The following is a 19,867-nucleotide window of genomic DNA, read 5'->3' as shown; positions in this document are numbered from 1 at the left end:
TAATCTTACATTGTGCCAGGCCAGTTGCAGAGTTCTCTACATGAATTCTTGCTTTCAGCCACCTTTCTCCATAGCTCCCTGCTGGAATTTTCTACAAGGACCACCTGTAGAATTTTTCTTTATGAATTCAGGACTAACAAGCATAATTCTTTAGCAGGTTTATTGTTTTCTGCTCTGACAGCAAGGTGGGAGTGTCTCCCACACTATGCACTCCTTTCCTTTTCAACCAGCGTAAATGAAGAAACTGCAGAAGAGATCTTCAAGGGGTTTGGAATGTGAGAGGTTCCGTTGTCACATACATGGTATGAAATGCCTATTTGTGGGTTGAAGAACTTTCTTAAAGCAATTCATTGCTGGGACTGCTGCAAAATTAAAGTCTTAATCTATAGAAGCACTTTGCTCACTTCATTCATTTTTTTTTAATAAAAATATACCATGAGATTCTGAAGCTAAGGTGCCTCTCTAAAGACATTTTTGAAGTTAGTTACATTTTGAACATTAGTTACAGAGGAATGAGCTGCCTTTGTTATATCATCAGCCTGCAGAGTCTCATAGCAAGAGATTAACAAGAGTTACTATTTCCAGAAGAACTGATTGAGGAAAAGAAAAAATAGCAGCATTATAAGATATACAAACTTCTTTTATGAAACAAAATAATTTGGGCCATAACTTGATTACATAGTCACACAACACCGCTTCACAGGTAGTCCACAGAAACATTATTCTAGTTAGATCAAGGCAACATTTGGGTCAGTTTTCAGATTTGAAAGACTCCAGAAAATTGAACTAACTCTATTTAGGATGACTGTGCAGCTTGTAAACACAGAACTACAGTTTTCAGTAGATCTTGGAGCAGACCTTCTCTTTTTATAAAAGCTGACAGGATAAATTCAATGCAGAGATTTCTTAATATTTTAGCATATGCTTCATATTCATCTGACATTTTGTATTAACTTTGTCATGGTTTAACCCCAGCCAGCAACTCAGTACCAGACACTCAATTCCCCACCTCCCCCACTGGGGAGGAGAACTGGGGAAAAAAAAACACGTAAAACTGGTCAGTTTATATGAGAACAGTCCAATTATAGAAACAAAATACAATATTATAATAATAATTATTACCATGATGATGATGAGACAGAGAGAGAGAGAGAGAGAGAGAGAGAGAGAGAGAGGAATAAAACTCAGGAAAAACAAGTGATCCGCACTACAGTTGCTCACCACCTGCTGAGTGATGCCCAGCCAGTCCCAAAGCAGCAATCAGCAGCTCCCAGCCAACTCCCTCCAGTTTATATATGAGCTGTAGTGTTCTATCATATGGAATATCCCTTTGGCTAGTTCAGGTCAGCTGTTCTGGCTGTGCTCCCCCACCCAGCTTGCCATGCACCTCCTCACTGGCAGAGGATGGAAAACTGAAAAGTCCTTGATTTAGAGTAAACACTACCTAGCAACAACTAAAACATCAGTGTGTTATAACATTATTGTCATACTAAGTTCAAAACATAGCACAGTACCAGCTACTAGAAGGAAAATTAACTCTTTCACATCTGAGGCCAGAACAAACTTTCATCAAGAACCACTTAAAATTCTCAAATGGATAGTACATTTACCCTCAAAAACTGTAAGATATAATTATCAAGATCACAAAATGCTCCAGTCTTTGGCATACTCATAAATGGTACGAGTTAAGGCACAATACCACAGCAGGCACCAATAGAGTAGAGATTTACTGTCGTCAGAAAGAAAGTAAATTACTCTTAATTTCATTACAGTCATAAAACAGGGCTCACTAAAATTCAGAAGCAATAGATAAAAGGTCTTCAGCTCCCTCAAAAAATTCAATGGTTACTACACTGGTACTAGTTGTAGGACTAAATAAAGTGTTTGTTTAAATATTGCAATAATTTTGAACCAATCACTGTAGAAATGGTCCAAATAAGTTTCAGTTCTTCCAATTTCCTCAACTCCTGTAAATCTTTGCCATTAAAAAGCATTAATATTTCTGTCAATTTTGAGCTTACATTTGAAAGTACGCTTACACTTCTTTATATTTAGATTGGATCAGAGATAAGGAAAAGTTGTTAAATCAAGACAAGAGTGTCCCTCAGTGGTAGTATGATGATATAAAATACACTTATATGATACTTTAATATTCTGAATATTTATTTTCATCACTCAAAGCTCTATTAAATCACCTTCTTTCAAAACTATATCATTACTATGAATCAGAGGGCTTTTGGCATATACAATTTCATAATGAATGAATTTAAGTACGTACATCATCAGGTAAAAATATTTACTATGAAACAACAGTTGCTGAATATTTACAGCTGATTGTTTTGTGCATGAGTGTGTGCATACACCTACACCTTCCTGTTAGATTTAAAGAAGAGAGGTTGAATTTTGCATAAAGACTTCTCACAACAATTCTGCGGCATTCAAATAGTTTATTTTCTTCTGTGTCATGAGCAGTAAGAAAGCATGCAGTAGTTCTCTGGGAACTTAAAAAACTACAGGATCTGAATTGTCTGTAAGACTTGCTGTGTGTACCAGGTTGTATTGATTCACTCAAAGACCAAAGCTATGCCATGCTTTGTACTGTTCACACACATACTGCTTTCAAAGCCTATCCTAGAATCTGCCTAGGCTCCCGCCTCCACACTGTGGTGATTACAGAAGAATATTCACTAGTCAGGCTTAGACAAATAGCACCTCACTGCAGCTGATCACTGGGAACAACTGAAGGATACTAACAAGTCATGGTAGAATTGGAATAGAATAAAAGTGACAGCTGTTTTACTTTGTACGTTCATTAGCACTTGCTATGTAATCTCATTATTTCAATATTCTTGCTGATGTAAATAAAAACAGGCACTGAAGCATAGCTACAGTTTAATTTTTTTCAGGCTAAATCATCTCCTCCATCATATTTGACATACATAGCTGCAAAAAAATATAGTCATGGCTGATGACACCTGGTGGCAATGAACACAAAATTAGTATTAGCAATTATTTTACTTCTGTGCCTGGGAAGATCATGGAACAGATCCTCCTAGAAGCTACGCTAAGGCAGGTGGAGGACAGGGACGCAATTCAGGTTTCACCAAGGGCAAGTCCTGCCCAAACAACCTAGTGGCCTTCTGTGATGGAGTGACTACATCAGTGGACAAGGAAAGGGCTACACGTGTCATTTATCTGGACTTCTGTAAAGCCTTTGACACAATCCCCCACAACATCTTCTCTCTAAATTGAAGAGAGATAAATTTGATGAGCGGACTGACAGACGGATAAAAAAGTAGTTGGATGATTGCATCCAGATGGTAGTGGTCAATGGCTCAGAGTCCCCAGTGGACATCAGTGACAAGTGGTGTCCCTCAGGTGCCCATACTCGTATCAGTCTTAGGTAATATCTTCATTAATAACAAAGACGAAGGGACTGAGTGCACTCTTACCAAATTTGCAGACGACACCAAGCTGAGTGTTGCGGCTGACACACCTGAACAATGGGATGCCATCCAAAGGGACCTGGACAAGCTTGAGAAGTGGACACATGGGAATCTCATGCAGTTTAACAAGACCAAGTGCACACCTGGGTTGGGGCAACCTCCACATCAATACAGGCTGTGGGATGAACAGATCAAGAGCAGCCCTGCCAAGAAGGACTTGGAGGTGCTGGTGGATGAAAGGCTAGACATGAGCTGGCAATGTAAAAGCCAACCCTACCCTGGGCTGCACCCAGCAGGTCGAGGGAAGTGATTCTGCCCCTCTACTCTGCTCTGTTGAGACACCACCTGCAGTACTGCAAACACCTATGAGGTCCCCAGCACAGGAAGCATAATGATCTGCTGGAGTGAGTCCAGACGAGGGCCACCAAGACGATTAGAAGCATGGAGCACCTCTCCTAAAAGGAAAGGCTGAGAGAATTGGGTTTTTTCATCTTGGAAAAGAGAGAGTTTCAGGGGACCTAATTGTGGCCTTCCAGTACCTGAAGGAAGCCTAGAAGAATCATAGAATCACAGAATATGTTAGGTTGGAAGGGACTCATCAGGATCATAGAGTCCAACTTGCAACTCTGCACAGGACACCCCAACAATCGCACCATGTTACCGAGAGTCTTGTCCAAATGCTTCCTGAACTCAGACAGGTTTGGTGCTGTGACCACTTCCCTGGGCAATCTATAACACCCTTTGGGTGAAAAACCTTTTCCTGATATCCAACCTAAACCTCTCCCATATCAGCTTCATGCCATTCCCTCGGGTCCTGTCACTGGTCATGAGAGCAAAGAGACCAGCACCGGCCCCTCCTCTTCTCTTTATGAGGAAGTTGTAGACTGCAATGAGGTCTCCCCTCAGTCTCCTCTTCTCCAGGCTGAATAGACCTCAGCTGCTCCTCATACAGCTTCTCCTCCAGACACTTCTCCAGCTTTATTGCCCTCCTTTGGACACTCTCTAACAGCTTAGTATCTTTCTTATATTGTGGTGCCCAAAACTGCACACAATATTCAAGGTGAGGCTGCACCAGTGCAGAGCAGAGCGGGACAATCCCCTCCCTCAACCAGCTGGTGATGCTTTGCCTGATGCCCCCCAGGACACGGTTGGCCCTCCTGGCTGCCGGGGCACTGCTGACTCATATTCAACTTGCCATAGACCAGGACCCCTTTCTGCAGCACTTCTCTCCAGCTTCTCATTCCCAATCTATACAGAAAATTAGGGCTGGAGAGGAACTTTTTACAAGAGGATGTAGTGACAGGACAAGGAGGAATGGTTTCAAACTGAAAGAGAGTAGGTTTAGATCACATATTAGAAAAACTACTGTGAAGGCACTGAGGCATTGGAACAGGTTGCCCAGAGAAGTCATGGATGCTCCATCCCTGGAAGTTTTTAAGGTCAGGTTGGATGGAGCTCTGAGCAACCCGGTCTAGTGGAAGGTGTCCCTGCCTACAGCAAGGGGGATTGAAAATAGATGATCTTTAAGACCCCTTTCAACCCATGCCATTCGATACTATAGGATCACAAGGCAATAATTTACTAGCTTCCAAGTATGGTGACCAATGGCCCAGGAAATCAAAACCTTCTGAGAGTTTCAGTAAAGAAATGCTTCTCAGGTACATCATGAGAAATTGTCTTAGAGAAAAGCAGTTCTACTTACTAATTGTAACTTTGTCTTTATCCCCTAACATGACATTGTTCAGAATGAGATCTTGATGAACAATCCTCTTCTCTTTATGCAAATAACAAAGAGCTAGACAAAGCTTAAAAACAAACAGAAAGGACCTTACAAAGATTCTTTAACTACAATCTTAATAAAGGCATATAAAATTAAATTCATAGCTGATATTGGCATCTGATAGAATAAGTATTACTTTGTCATTTATTAGCCTAAAAAAATGGTGCTACCAATTACATCCAGGAAAGTTCTGGTAAAAGGAATGGAGGTCCTTACTTGGATAAATATATGCCATATTCTGTCTTCCATAAACTGTTGTTGTTTTTCCTTCAGAGTGTGAAAGTGTTCTCCCAATGGCATCCCCTCTATGAGCTCCATGACTATGTACAATCTGTCATCTACATAAAAGAAAATTAATAGAACATTATATTTACACAGAAGGCATTTGAAAATAGAGTATTTGAGGTAAAAATATATTTTAGAAGCTATTTTTTACTTTTTAAAAAATTTAATTTGTACAGACAGATACATTTTAATCATGACTCTACTCCTTGGTATTCCATTTTTTCCTCAATTTATGTCACAGCAACTATAAGGAAGTCACTGTCTGATAATCACTCAGGGGGCAGGTGTATGTAGATAACTCTTTATAAAAGAAAATTAAGAGAATGTGGCTGGGCAATCTGTATCTTTCATCCTACGACTCACTATAGCTTTTCTCCCTGTTTAGCATTTCAGTTCTAAATTTTGGATCTTTTTAGAAGAAGAATGATGCTTGCCATATGTTTACATTGCATCTAGTTTTACTGATAGATAAACAAATATAATTTCTCACCATTTTTCCAATTTTAAAGGAATATAAGGCTGTCTGAACTGTAACAGTTCTTGAAGATTATTGCTTAAATTTGACTCCTGACAAGCTGTAAGTGGTTTTATGACATATTTCTATTTATTCATTATGTAAAATGTGGTAATTCTCTGCATTTATACCTACTTTCCAAGAAGGTTCTATAATATCGTACAACACTTGGATGATAAAGCTACAATGAGGAAAGAAATGTAAATGCTTAGAATAGTTAAACTGACGGCACAGTATTTATAATGTTTAAGCTACACATTGGAAGTAATGATATCATAAGGATTCCACAAAGTTGTTTATGAACTGCAGTGCAGCAGATCTTCACTGCTACCCCAAACACAGAGAAATGTTGCACATTACTAGAGCAACCAGAAGGAAAATACAGTATGATTCCTCTCCTCTCTCCCCTTAATAATTGAAAGAGAGTAAATGAAGTTTGAAGACAAGTAATTATACCCGTATCAAAGTATTGGCTTTCTTAGCTCAGGAGCACTAACGATTAGTTTGTTTTTCTAGTTTTCAGTTACAAGAAAAGACTACCTTCTCACTGTATTTTAAAACCAAGACTTGAATGAATGTAACAAAGACTCATCAGTTTTTTATCAAAATCTTAATTTACAGAATCTCTGAAAAAAGTTCAAATACTGCCAACATATAAAGTAAGAATCTTTAGTAACAAGCATTTGCACTGCTGCTAACACTACAGTAAGCAGGTTTTCATTATCAGCAGAATTCAGGTAAAGGGGGCCAATACAGTACTGATTGAATGAAAAAAAAAGCAAAAGCTGCTGGGAGTCATGCTATATAGAATTATTTATGTTGGAAAACACCTTAAAGATCATTGCATCCAACCGTTAGCCCAGCACTGCCAAGTTCATCACTAAACCAGGTCCCCAAGTGCCACATCTGCACATCCTTTAAGTATCTCCAGGGATGGTGACTCTACCACTTCCCTGGACAGTCTGTTCCCACGCCTGACCACCCTTTTGGTGAAAAACTTTTTCCTAATATCCAATTTAAATCTCCCCTGGCACAACTCAAGGCCATTTCCTCCTGTCCTATCACTAGTTCCCTGGGCTGATGCCCCACCTTGCTACAACCTCCTTTCAGTTAGTTTTAGAGAGTGAAAAGGTCACCCCTGTGCCTCCTTTTCTCCAGGCTAAACAACCCCAGTTCCCTCAGCTGCTCTTCACATGACTTACTCTCTGTACGTTTCACCAGCTCTGTTGCCCTTCTCTGATCACGCTGCAGCACTTCAATGTCTTTCTTGTAGTGGGAGGCCCAAAACTGGACACAGGATTCAAGGTGCAGCCTCACCAGTGCCATGTACAGAGGGACAATCACTTCCCTGGTCCTGCTGGCCACACTATTTCTAATACAAGCCAGGATTCCATTGGCCTTCTTGGCCACCTGGGCACACTGTTGACTCATGTTCAGGCAGCTGTCAACCAGCATCCCCAGGTCCTTTTCCACTAGGCAGTTTTCCATACGAGAACGTCCACACATCAAATCAGAGTTTGTGAGACATACCTGCTCTCTGATGATGGTTAATTCAGAGACAATGTTTCTTACACTACTGTCTCTGTCTTTTTTGTCTTTTCCAAATGCTGGATTGTGTAAATTGACTTCTTTCATTGCCAGGAGATTTCGTCCATTATGCTTCCTAATCTATAAATAAGATATAACCTTTGTACAATTAATATAGGATGGGGATAGAAAGAATGTTATTGTGGCTATCGGATTAGTTTTCAAAGTCCAGGGCTTTCTCACAAACGTTATAATGTGTGTATGATGTGATCAATAGAAGAAACAGAGTCCCACAATAGAGATTAGCACTACACTGCTGAACTTGCACAGTGTTTGAAGTGACATTACCTGTGCTCAGTGTTGCTTTTCAGATAAAACATGCTTGAATTTCTGTGGTTTTACACAGATTTATTAGCCTTTGTAATAGATAGAAATGCCATTTGTGGAAATGAACTAAAAGAAAGTAAAAGTAGAAAACCTAAGAGATACGCTGGTCAACCTTACAAATACAAGATGGAACAAACTAAATCACAGTAAACACTAACAACAAGCCCAGATCCATAAAGGCCTTTTTGCACCTACATTCCCCTACTGAAATTCAAAGGACAGTTCTGCCTAAAACAGGCATTAGACCTTCTTTGTGAAAATTCCCCTCAAATCTGTAAAATAATAGCAAAAGGGAAGTTTACCTTATATACACTTCCAAAAGCTCCACTGCCAAGGTGCTCTAAAATTGCATAATTTCCTATATGTTTTGTGGGTGCCTTATTCTGATTCATACTCTCAATACTTTCAGCAATTTGCTTCAGTACATCCTCCTAGTCATAAATTAAATGACAAATAAATAAATATAAAATATTTCATGCCTTTCTTGTGCTAAGAATGTGCAAGAATACAACTTCTTAAAGCTATGAAGGTTTAAGGTTTTTACTTACCTTTAACAAATTTAGCTTTGATGCCAACCCTTCGTAAGCTCTGATATCACACACATAATGTCCAATATCAATGAAGATTTCAAATAAGTCAGCTGGGAAAAGTCTACAAAGGTATAATTTTTTTATATATTTTAGAAACAGTAGCGATTAATCTACAGCAGAGACTTGTCCGTGTTTATTATTACAACTTACTCCAGAACATCCTAAATAATACACTTATTTTTTACTAATCTATTGAGACATTAGCCCTCTAACATTACAGACATAGCAGTTAAAGGACTTTTTAAAAGTCAGACTTCAGCCTCCACTGAGTTTCCAGTAATTTTCCTATTTTTTTTCTTACAGTATCTGAGTTTCTTCTTGTAATGCATTAAGTGATAGGATTAACAATTCTCTGCATTCAGAGAATGATGACACCCATATTAGAATTTTTGCTGAAGAAGTCTAGTCTAAAAGATGAAAAGGACTGAGAAAAGCAAAAGCTAACAGATAGTAGGCAATAATTGATTAGTTACATGCTGAACAGAAGTTGTTTCTTTTTAATGTTCTGGCAGAAGTAGAAATGCAGGAGATTAAGGTATTTGGAAAAATCAAGAGGGCAAATTGGCCCAGATTCTGCAAAAACCTGTCAGCAACCATGACAATTCACTACAAACTAGGGCACTTTCAGTACAAAATCTGCTTTTAAAAAATAAAATATAACACAAAAGTTATATTTGAATTTTAGTAATTTCTGATACATACTAGAAACACTATTGACAGGCAGAGCTCCTAAGCATTATGATTACTATTCTAATACCACAAATCACACTGTTATATTGCACATGGCCTTTGCAGCCAAAGGTGTGAAACTGTCATCTTAGTAGTAAAAATGGGTAATTGATGAAAAACATTTTGTCCTTATTGATCGAAACCTTTCAACAACACTCCTAAGTAAAACAGCTTGATGCAAAGTCATTCCCATGTGAAGGAATTGAGGGCTCAGAGAAAAAATTTTACTGCTCCCAGTTAATTGCTACTATTGAGGGCTGCAACTTGCATCTGCTAATCTTCAGGGTAGAAGTATGTTTTATCTCCAACAGTATTGAATCTGTCCTCAACATATTTAAAACGTTGATTCACAGGGGGAGAAGGAGCCCATGCAGAGCCAGGTTGTCTGGCATGCACACAAGTCCCCACATTGAATATCCAAATCTTGTAGACTCACACCGATGTAGTGCAGGGTTGGCTATCTGTAGCAGTGGACAGGACAGAAATTGCCCATTACTATTTCCTCCTGTTGATAATAAATTACATTTAAAAAATAGGTCTTTTTTTGGACTTTTGAAAACTATCCTAAAGGAGTTTCACAAAACATTTGGTTACTGTACCTTTTGAAAACATGCCGATATCTTTCCATACTGAAGAGAAATCTCAGGGCTCTGAAAGCATAACACTACAACAGGAAAAGTACTACATTAATAAGAAATTTATACACAAATGGAAAAGCCACTGATAAACAACAAGGATTCCCCTTGACTTTACACACTGGTATACTTGGTATTTAAATGACTAGATAGATTATCTTATTTACCCGATAACAAAGGGAATAAAAATATATTAAGCTCCTCCTGTATTTTAAAAGTATGCTGGAATATTTAGGGAAAAAAAATGTTTTAAAAAAACAGTTGGTGACAATAGCACATGCTGAGGAACATTTAAATCTCAATCATCTCTTTTTGTTTGCAGATAGCTCAAGACTTGAGACTGATCTCCTCTCCAATGCTGAAAAAGGTAAATGTAATCAGTGGGTTTGTAATGTTGCGGTAGAAAAAGCATTTTGCATTTTTTCTGAAAAATACAGTGTAGAACACTGTAAGTTTTAGCAGGGGACAAAAAAAGAAGAGTGAGAAAGAGAGAACACTCAACTTTTTAATCCTAAATTCATCATATTTACAGGAATCTTTATGCACCTCAGTTTCTATATTTATGTATCTTTGTTCCAATATGATCTTTTCTAAAGGAAGGTTATTTTTAAAACAGCCACTGGCAGGTAGCTAATATGTATGCTTTTATGCAACTCATCTTTAGCTTGGCTGAGCAAACAAAGATAGTCATGGAGTAAGATCACTAAGGTAGCATGGCAGAAAGAAGCTGACATTTAATCACTGAAAACATAGACAATGGGGCAGTAAAGAAACCAGACCAGCATTCAAAAAATTCTAAGAAAAATACCTAAGAAATTAAAAAAGGGTATTTCAATAGCTGCCACTGTATTTCATAGCAGTAACAATGACAAAGGCAATACAGATGGCTGTGGGAGAATATGAATAAGGTTTCATAAAAATATACTTCTTAATGTTTACCCAAAACAGATTTAGCTTTCATATGTGATCATGAAGTCCATTATTAATTCACATTGTCTTCATGTTTAACCCAGCTACAGTTGCTTAGTAGCTCTTGTGAGTTATTTCCAACACATTCTGCTGCAATCTAAAAATCTCAGTGGGCATAAATTAAACCCCTTACAATTCTGTGAGGCAACTGTAGTGTGCATATGCTCCAGTTCATTAGACTCAATGTTAGTTTCATACATCCTTTAGGAAGACTTTTATTTATCTCATCCTTAAGATGATTTAACTGAAATGCACTATAAAACTCTGTTGTAGTAGAAAGACGCCTACTGCACTGAATCAGCTCCCCAGCCCTAATCTAGAAGAACTGCAATGAGAAAGATGACACTAGAATGAAACCCTTTTTTTGTGGAAATGCCTTCCCTTACTATTCAAGCACGCCTACCTGATTAGATAGTTGAGTAGCTATGTAACCATGTTAGTGTAAAGCTATGCCAGAACAAAGAGCAGGTGAGAGGCAGGATCCTGACTGCATCCACCTGTGCTAAGGACTTTCTCAGACTTGCCCAGAGAAGGGCAACCAGAGCAGCAGCAGCTGTGTTCATCCCCGAACCCCAGCCCACTACTTTCCTATAGCTTAGAGAGACACCCACATTTTCACAGAGCCTGAGAAAAGCTACCAGATAATTAATTACTACTGATAACCTTTAGCCTAACTTGACTCAAACCGGTACATTTATGGGGGTAATGACATGCAAAACCAAGAGCCATTCTACGCTTAGTGGGTCTTTACTTATCCTACACTTACATTTTTTCTACTTCATGTGATTGTTTTCCTATATATCATGTAACAGCTGCAGTAGGATGCTCCAGAAATAAACAGATATTAGTACAGTGTCAAATTTACAGTGAGTTTCAATGACAATTAAGACACTACAAAGAAGATCTGATGCTGGGCAACCTGAAAAACTGGAGGAAAGAGTATCACAATAAAAATATTCACTTTCCTTTACACTATATAAGGTTTTAGAAACAAAGTAAATCAGAACAGAAAACCAGAAATAGAAGCACAATTTAACTTTTAGTTCGTGGGCCATTTGTTATTCCTGGGTTTGTTTTGGTGGAGGGCGTTTCCCCTTTAAGTATGACTTTTTTTTTCACTATAAAATAAACTTCAGTTCATAAAAAATTCTCAGGAACTGTTTGGGGCTTTCAATGTCCAATCATAATAACTACAGTTACCTGTAATAAACTGGCTTTTTCAGCATTCCTTTCTTTGTTGGGTAAAATCAGCTATTGTACATATTCCATTTGCCTAGAAACAGAGAAAGGTCAATATTAATAGTGCTCCTTTGCACAGAAACCACCAATAAGAATCAGTGTTGCTTCAGATAAATCAGAAGCTAATACCAATAGACAAGTTCTCAACATCTAAAATATAAGTTCAAATTACTTAAATCTACAAAAGAATTAAATCACTGTTCCATTTAAACTGATACTGCAGAGAGCTTTTCAACGGATAATGAAGCAATGCTTCCATCTCTGGAGGTGAAAGAAATTGCAGCAACAGATCTCCTGTCACCATGTGAATATTCTGAATTGTCAGGAACAAAAAATCCAGTCTCAATAAACAAAAATTGGAGAAACACCAAAAGTGATAGCTTGAGGAGTCTGTGCCTTCAGCAGGATTTTGTGAAAACCATACTGATTTCAGCTTCCATTTTCATACAACCATGTGTCCTCCATTAATGTATCCACTGTATTGGTCTGATAGATGGGTACTGGTTCATTTAGTTAAGAGTACTGCTCCCAATTACTTGATAAGCTCCCTGTTGAAAACTCCTCTCTAGCAAAGTTGAAGGAAATATGCGCCAGCTCTGCTGAGGCTCTGTTGCAGTTTTTTTCATGTTTTCTTCAACTGTTCATGAAGGTAGACTTAAGCTAAGGTTTTAGATGGTGCAATAGAGCCATTGAATCATAAGCACATTCTATCTGCTACCAGCATTACTGCAGACTGCTACCAAGGCTGTAAGTTGAGGCAAGGAGACAAGACAGATGGGTAGAAGGCAATTACAGCAGAAGCAAAAGGTTCCCAAATGCCTGAACCAAGAGTCCTTTGACACTAAATAGTATAAACCTTTAGAGGTCACTTAGATCGACTTCCTCGGCACATAAGTGAATGAGCTGCAAATCTTCTTCCTCTGTTTTTAACCCAAGTGAGTTCCTTCATCTTGTTCCCCATGCAACTCTCAAAGTTGTATTAGCACCGAGAAAGAAGTAGGATTTTAAATTACAGTGGCTGTTGTACGGTGGAACTCCAATGGAAATGAACATGCTTGAAGGTATGTCCTGATCTGAGAGAGGAATTGTTGGCTGGTGTTTTGACAAATGGAGAAGTCAGTGTCTTAACAGAATGAGTAGGAGAAGTTAAGTTTGCAACATCTTTTCCCAGGCTGCACATTGTACCGTCAATTTTTAAGAAATTTACTGACTACAGTTACCATGCATTGTGAGAGCAACACAGAAAACCTCTATGTTAAAATCATTTAATTTAAGCAAGTGATATTCTATTTTGATGAAATCAGACTCAGTCTAAAATGTATGTAGTTACATTGTTCAGATAAAAAGTTGTCTAAATTGTTTATTGATGATTTTAGTGCTTAAGAATCATGGAAAATATTTTTTTCTAGGCTTACTTTCATTCCTTTCCTGCTAACCAATAGTTTTGAAATATACACAAACTTATTTCCTGGTCATATTTAAGGATCCTCAGTTCCTTGAGGAATACTTCTAGTTGGGTTTTAGGCTAAGTTGAAGGCTTTGATCACTGAGTTAACGTTCAGAGTGTAAGAGCTGGCTACAGGTTTTCATTGCTATTTATGTTCTAATTACTTTTATCTTTGACTAGGTCTGGAATACAATCAGAGATTTTAAGAATGGTTTACCCCTGGAGATGGAATGCCAGGAAGTTATCTCAGAAATACAACACCCTTAAGAGAAGATAAATTGATGTGAAATAACACGTCAATTTTAAGCTGCATAGTTTGCTTTAATAAACTTCATGTAATTCAGAATTTGCATTTCTCAGTTAATTCTGTGACTACTCTTATTTACTATCCTGTTTCGAATATGAAAAAAGCACAGCAAGAGATGCCAACCAAAATGAACCTTGTCTGAATAATGCTGTTTATTCTTCCAGACAACCAGACACTTATTTTGATACCTTTGTGCCTATGTCTCTGTGTGTAACTCTGTAAAGAAACAGAAATACTAAAGTTGCAGAAAGGCATATTTTGCAATCTCTTAAATTATGACAGCGAACAACAACAATTAATTGAAATGATAAACTATAGTAGCTTACTTAAGTGAATAAAATCTTCCCTTCCTACCTGTACAACTTGGTAAGCATTAGTCTCATTGAGCACCAGCTCAGTAATCACAGCACAACAAGCTAGAATAAAAATTCAGATGTAACCTTTAGGGCCAGATTCATACATATATTTGGATAATATGGTGGATTAACCTTAGCAAAGGGCCAAAAGCTCATCTAGTTGCTCATTCACTCCCCCTCTTTAATGGGACAGAGGGAGAAAATAGGATGGAGAAATGCCTGGGTCAAGATAAAGACAGGGAGATTGGATACTAGATTTATTTCACATTGCCAATTCTTCAGAGATAACATTTATGTAATTCTAGTAAGGATATTTTGCATTGTCCTTCTATAGTGATTGGAAAAAGACATGATCCTCCAGAAGGCTTTCAGAATGGGAAGTTGACTTCCTATTGAGAAATCTCCTCTAAAAGGAATTTGCTCCATAACTACTGAGGAATCCTAACCTGACTGTTAGTCTTTAGAATATCACTTTGAAACAGAGTTCCATCATAATCAATTCATGATTGATCTACCATAGCAAATTTGAATAGAGGGAAAAACATAATCAAATAAAAATAATCTCAGGGTAAACCCAAAATTATACATACAAGATGTTTTTACAGGTGAAAAATATATCTAATTCCCATATACTTAATACTTCATGCTTTGCTTCTTTCTAACAAAAGTATGCTTTTTGAAAATAAGTGCTGATATTGCACATATGGAAATAAATACATCTCACTTGGTGCTCCTACTCCCTAAAGCAGGTATAAAATTTACAATTTTGAAATATTTTGAATCCTTTTGTGTAAATGTACATAAAGATATAACAGAGGATTAGACCTTATAAACCTACCCGCCTGAAGTGAGAAAGTATTTTCTTGGATCTCCTCAGGACTCAAATCATCTGACAAATGAAGCTCCTGGATTGTCCCTGCTGCATTTGCACTAGATAAACTTCTAACTGAAGAGTGATCAGAAAAAAGATTTCTTTCCCTGGAAGAAAAAAACAAAACAAAGCAAAAATCAAATTATAAGTGTCTTAATATGTCTTTGTTAACCATTTCTGAAGTTCTGAAAATTTGTATGTTTTTCACTAAATTAGCTAATACACTTTGAAAAAGCAAATAAGCCTTTAAGCAGAAAACTCCTTTACCCTGTTCATCAATTATATTCACAATTCTAGCTCACTAAATAGGTGTCTAATTAATTGGGAAACTAAGTAGACAGTAATGACATATTTATGATTTATTCATTATTTAGTTTATACACCAAAAATATGAAAAACACCTGAAGGATGACAATGAAACACGAAAAGATGAAAAAAAATACTGCTCACTCATTTAGTTAGATAATAAAGCAAAATACTGCAAAAGTTCTTTGAACCGTGACTAGCTAATTTTACTCTGCCAGTTCAATGCATAAAGAGGTAATAATTTCTAAAATACTTAAACGTAGAAAAACGAAATATATTTTTCCACAGGAATTTCAGTTTTTATTTGTGTGCTGATGCCTACAATGATTCTAGTAGTATCTTACTTAATGACCGCCTCAAGTATTCTCAACATTTTAAGCCTCACCCAAAAAGTTTTAAGTAACCTTATCACGTCTGTTATCAGCTATAACACTTACATGTCATGTTGACCAACTTGTCTACATCATGCTGCTCCTCTCCGTAATTAAGACAGCTATTTGCTACTGTTTCCATATACTACAAGAAGAGAAAAAATAAAGAATACCAGTAAAAAAAGTTTTAAGACTTCCTAAACCCAGAATGTTATGCACAGAAATAGCCTGTAGGTGGTGCATCTGTCTCATGAAAAAATGTTCTGTAATGCAATAGTATATAAGGACAGATGCTTTGTACAGTTTTGTACACTAATGAAAAAGACCACACCAACTGCTTATGTGCAGAGTACTGGACTCTCTTTGTTCCATAAACCAGGAGTATATGGACACTGCTTTTTGCAGTGTATTTCGTTCCAAACATAATAAACTGACATGCAAACATAATGGGTAAGGGTATATGAGGAATTCTACCTGAGCTAGATTTTCAATTCCACCCAAGCTGTGAAGCATTTCCTACAGGAAGATTGAAAAAAAAATTAAAAATCAGTCAAAATATGGAAAATTCCAGAAAAAGAGAACACTAGAACATAAATGCTTTGTTTGTCCTGGAAACAAACTTTGTTTGTTTATTGAGAAATTCTGACTCCAGTGGTCAAAGTCAATGGACATTTTGAAATGCTTAGCACCTTCAGAGTTAAGAATTACTTAAAATAAGTAGATAAAAACACAGAAGTGAAATTTTAAAGGTTTTAAAACTGTGGCTTTCAGTTTACTTCACTTACTACATTATGGCAATTTTACCTATTTATATGGTAAAGTCAAGTACAGAGCCTAGGGCTCAGTGGAATGACCCATCCATCTGTTGGGAGATTTACAGTTTCTTTGTTAGGGTTAGCAACAACAGACGCTACATAAGAAATACCAGAAATTGAGCAAGTTATTCAGTAACAGTGCAAAATCACTCTTGGAATCTGTTTGTTTGCAAATCACATCTTCACATACAGAAATATAGGCACATACATATAATAAGTATGCATTCATAAGAACAAATGGCTTTATACATAAACACCAACACAGCTTATATGCATGATGCTTATATGCATTCTCCTATCCAAGCAAGAAACAATATTTTGACATACTGACCTGATAGCATGGATCCCTTATTAATAATCTCAGGTAGATCAATATTCTAAGAAAATGGGTGGATGGAACTTGAATAACCCACTCCCTGTAAAAGAAATATTCAAAACATTAACCAAATTCAATAAAATAGTGTTTAAACAAATAAAACAGTTTGATTTGGGAATCAATTGACTAGAAGATTAGTGAGCTACAACTGTTCAACATACTATAACATAGAACTTTTAATACTGTTTATATTCAAACCTACTAGCAGCTATAAATAAATTTATTTCATTATATGAGCATTGCCAGCCATCACTTATTATCACTGAACTGATGCAGGAAAGTACATGCTTATCTCTAAGAACAAATTGAGTGTGCTCTGATATAAAGATACTTTAAGTGTTTGGATCAAGGCCCAAAAAGGCAGAAATAAGAGAGAAACCACACAGCAAACTTCAGTGCACAAAATACACTTATGTACAAATATGTATGCTATAGAACTAAAAATAGCTATAGTTCAAATGTTCTTGAAATAGGATTGTATTTCCACATAGAACTTCCCCCTTTATATTCCTCCACACAGTTCTCCAGCACAAGGCTTGGCAGAAAACACAATCAAATTTGCAGATTTGCACAAAGCACCCAGGGGCAGTAATCCTGCATAAAATACCAGTAACAGAATCACAGTTTCCATTGTCTGTTGAAGGTATATAACCCCATCTTACTATTTAAAATAAACCTAAAATTAGACATCTTTGCTGTGTGTTTTTGTTGTTTTAACTGAGAGGATAGAATTTGTTTGGATAAATTTCCAAGAAACAGAAGAAGTTTATGGGACATGTCAGTTCTCTTCCTATTTTATCATTTGCAGTTAGGAATTATGCCAATAGCTAAAAATACTTTGATAAAAATAAATGTTTTACAAATAGATGCTAACAAAATCTCAGCCCCTCTGCCAATATTCTGCCTCAAGAAATACTATTTTTCATTATGATTCCATAATTTGCATCTTCCGAACAGCACAAAACTTTCATGGAATAAAAACAGCAACCATATACCTGTGTGCAAAATTTGCAGGCCAGGTTTTAAAGTGACCTGAAGTTTTTGCCATGGTGGACAGTCATTCTCTGAGCCTGGTTAACATTTGAGAGCCTCTTCTACTATGGTGACATTTACAGCACACACTACTACATATGCCAGTGTATATCCACCTTACACCAGCAGGATTTTTTCAACCTTAGTTATGCACCTTATCCAAACTACTTAAGCTAAGCTGATCACAGTCTTCTTGTCAACAGAACTACCTGCAACCAGGACTTCTGCACGCACAGTGATGCCAGTAAGGAGGGGTGATTTTTTCTTGCACCCAAACAACATTGTTATGCCAGCCAAAGCATGTAATGCAAATCAATGTGACAGTCTATGGCTCTGACACAAAGAAATGGAAGCAGTTCCAAAGAGAAGACATATGGGTTTTACATACCTACAAAGATATGCTTGTTTCATTAATCTTACCTGGGTGCTTTCATTTTTCATAAAAGAGGCTCATTTTGCTATATCGTTATTAACAATAAGGATCACCAAAGAAAACCAAAATATAAGCCAAGCATGCCACAATGTAAAAATAGAACTTGGGAATTCACAGTGTAAGCTACTCTTAGATTTTCTGGTAAATGAAGCTGAGACACTGACCTCCCACTGGTGAGTACTGAGTTAACGTGCAAAAAAGAGGCACTGGATTTATAAATCACTTAAATGATCAGTTTCAAATTCACTGGTACTTATATAATCAATTATGAGATCCCTAGTTCCCCAGGTAGTTTTGAATAAAGGTTCAAGCAAGCTATGCGATTTTTTTAAGTTCTTCTGTAAATTCTAGCAGTTACACATTAATACTTTTAAATGCTCTAGGATTCCTCCTTTAAGCTTCTGTACCATTTAAAGTTTTTGTTGGAAAATATATTTGGGCTTTAAAAAATAAAAATACAACACACTGCAGTGGAGTATAGTAAAAGAAATCCTGAAAAATGTTTTTTTTTTCACAGAAAATGTCTTTATCTGCCCCCACTATTTTTTTAAGGTCTTGCACTTTTTCCTTACTTAAATGAGAGTAGCATAAGAAAGGGATTTCCCTTTCTAATCCTATAATACACACAAGTACAAATAAATAGGAACAAGTGGCACAAACTCATCTGAATTTTATGAAAGCCTGTCTATAAAGGTAAGCCGTTCATAAAATACAAATAAAATCAGTAAAATAAATTAGGAAAGCAAATCGTAGATTCCAGATACTAGATATGGATAAATGATCAAGGAAACATAGCAGTTGTTAGAATTTTGGTCAACCAATTTTTATCATATACTCAGTTCTTCTTTACTCTGTCCCACTAACCTGAGCATTTGCTCCCCAAAACCAATAGAGAAGTAGTTGTTTAAAATTGAGATTATGAAGAGATGTGCAGCAGGTGGTTTCCACAAAGAGTTGTATTGCTGAAACATATATGCCATATAGATTGTTGAAACAACATGAAATATTCTCCATGCATCTTCATTCTTTGCTTAAGGCAAGAAAGAGTGGGCCTCCTTCTCGGATATGAATGTGTTCGATATACTGACCTGTGGGTAAGTCTGTTCTTGACTAAAGCCATAAAGATATCTTGAAACAGCCTGTGTTTGGGACGTTCGCTAAAATTTCTCTCATTCTTGTAGGTCACACTAATGAGATCAAAAAAAAAAAAAAAGAAAATGCTGAATTGCAAATTAACTTGTCACAAGATAATTTTAGTTTGCCAAAAAATAACTTCAGCAAGAAAAAATAAGAAATGTCATATCAGCAGTTAACATGGAATAACACAATTTCAGATTGCCAGACATTAACAGTATGGAAGAACAGTCTTTCTCACGCATACTTTGGGACTATTATAACGGTATAAGTTTTCCAAATGAAGAAATGATCACTATTTAAAATGAGTATATTAAC

General features: G+C 36.8%; 1 protein-coding gene across 1 annotated transcript in view; it reads right to left on the bottom strand.

Annotated features, from left to right (window-relative positions):
- NEK10 (NIMA related kinase 10) overlaps positions 1-19,867 on the bottom strand; it is an 89,242-nt gene that overhangs the window by 61,163 nt on the left and 8,212 nt on the right. Inside the window, 15 exon segments of the mRNA XM_064643897.1 lie at positions 5,149-5,251; positions 5,443-5,564; positions 6,161-6,206; positions 7,556-7,693; positions 8,242-8,370; positions 8,488-8,590; positions 9,858-9,922; positions 12,063-12,114; positions 12,116-12,135; positions 14,210-14,271; positions 15,050-15,189; positions 15,822-15,904; positions 16,234-16,275; positions 16,906-16,990; positions 19,504-19,602. Of these exon segments, the coding sequence (XP_064499967.1) occupies positions 5,149-5,251; positions 5,443-5,564; positions 6,161-6,206; positions 7,556-7,693; positions 8,242-8,370; positions 8,488-8,590; positions 9,858-9,922; positions 12,063-12,114; positions 12,116-12,135; positions 14,210-14,271; positions 15,050-15,189; positions 15,822-15,904; positions 16,234-16,275; positions 16,906-16,990; positions 19,504-19,602 (1,289 nt within the window).

This window comes from Pseudopipra pipra, chromosome 1, assembly GCF_036250125.1.
Source record: "Pseudopipra pipra isolate bDixPip1 chromosome 1, bDixPip1.hap1, whole genome shotgun sequence".
Lineage (NCBI taxonomy): Eukaryota > Metazoa > Chordata > Aves > Passeriformes > Pipridae > Pseudopipra > Pseudopipra pipra.
This window is presented reverse-complemented; position numbering and strand designations above follow the sequence as displayed.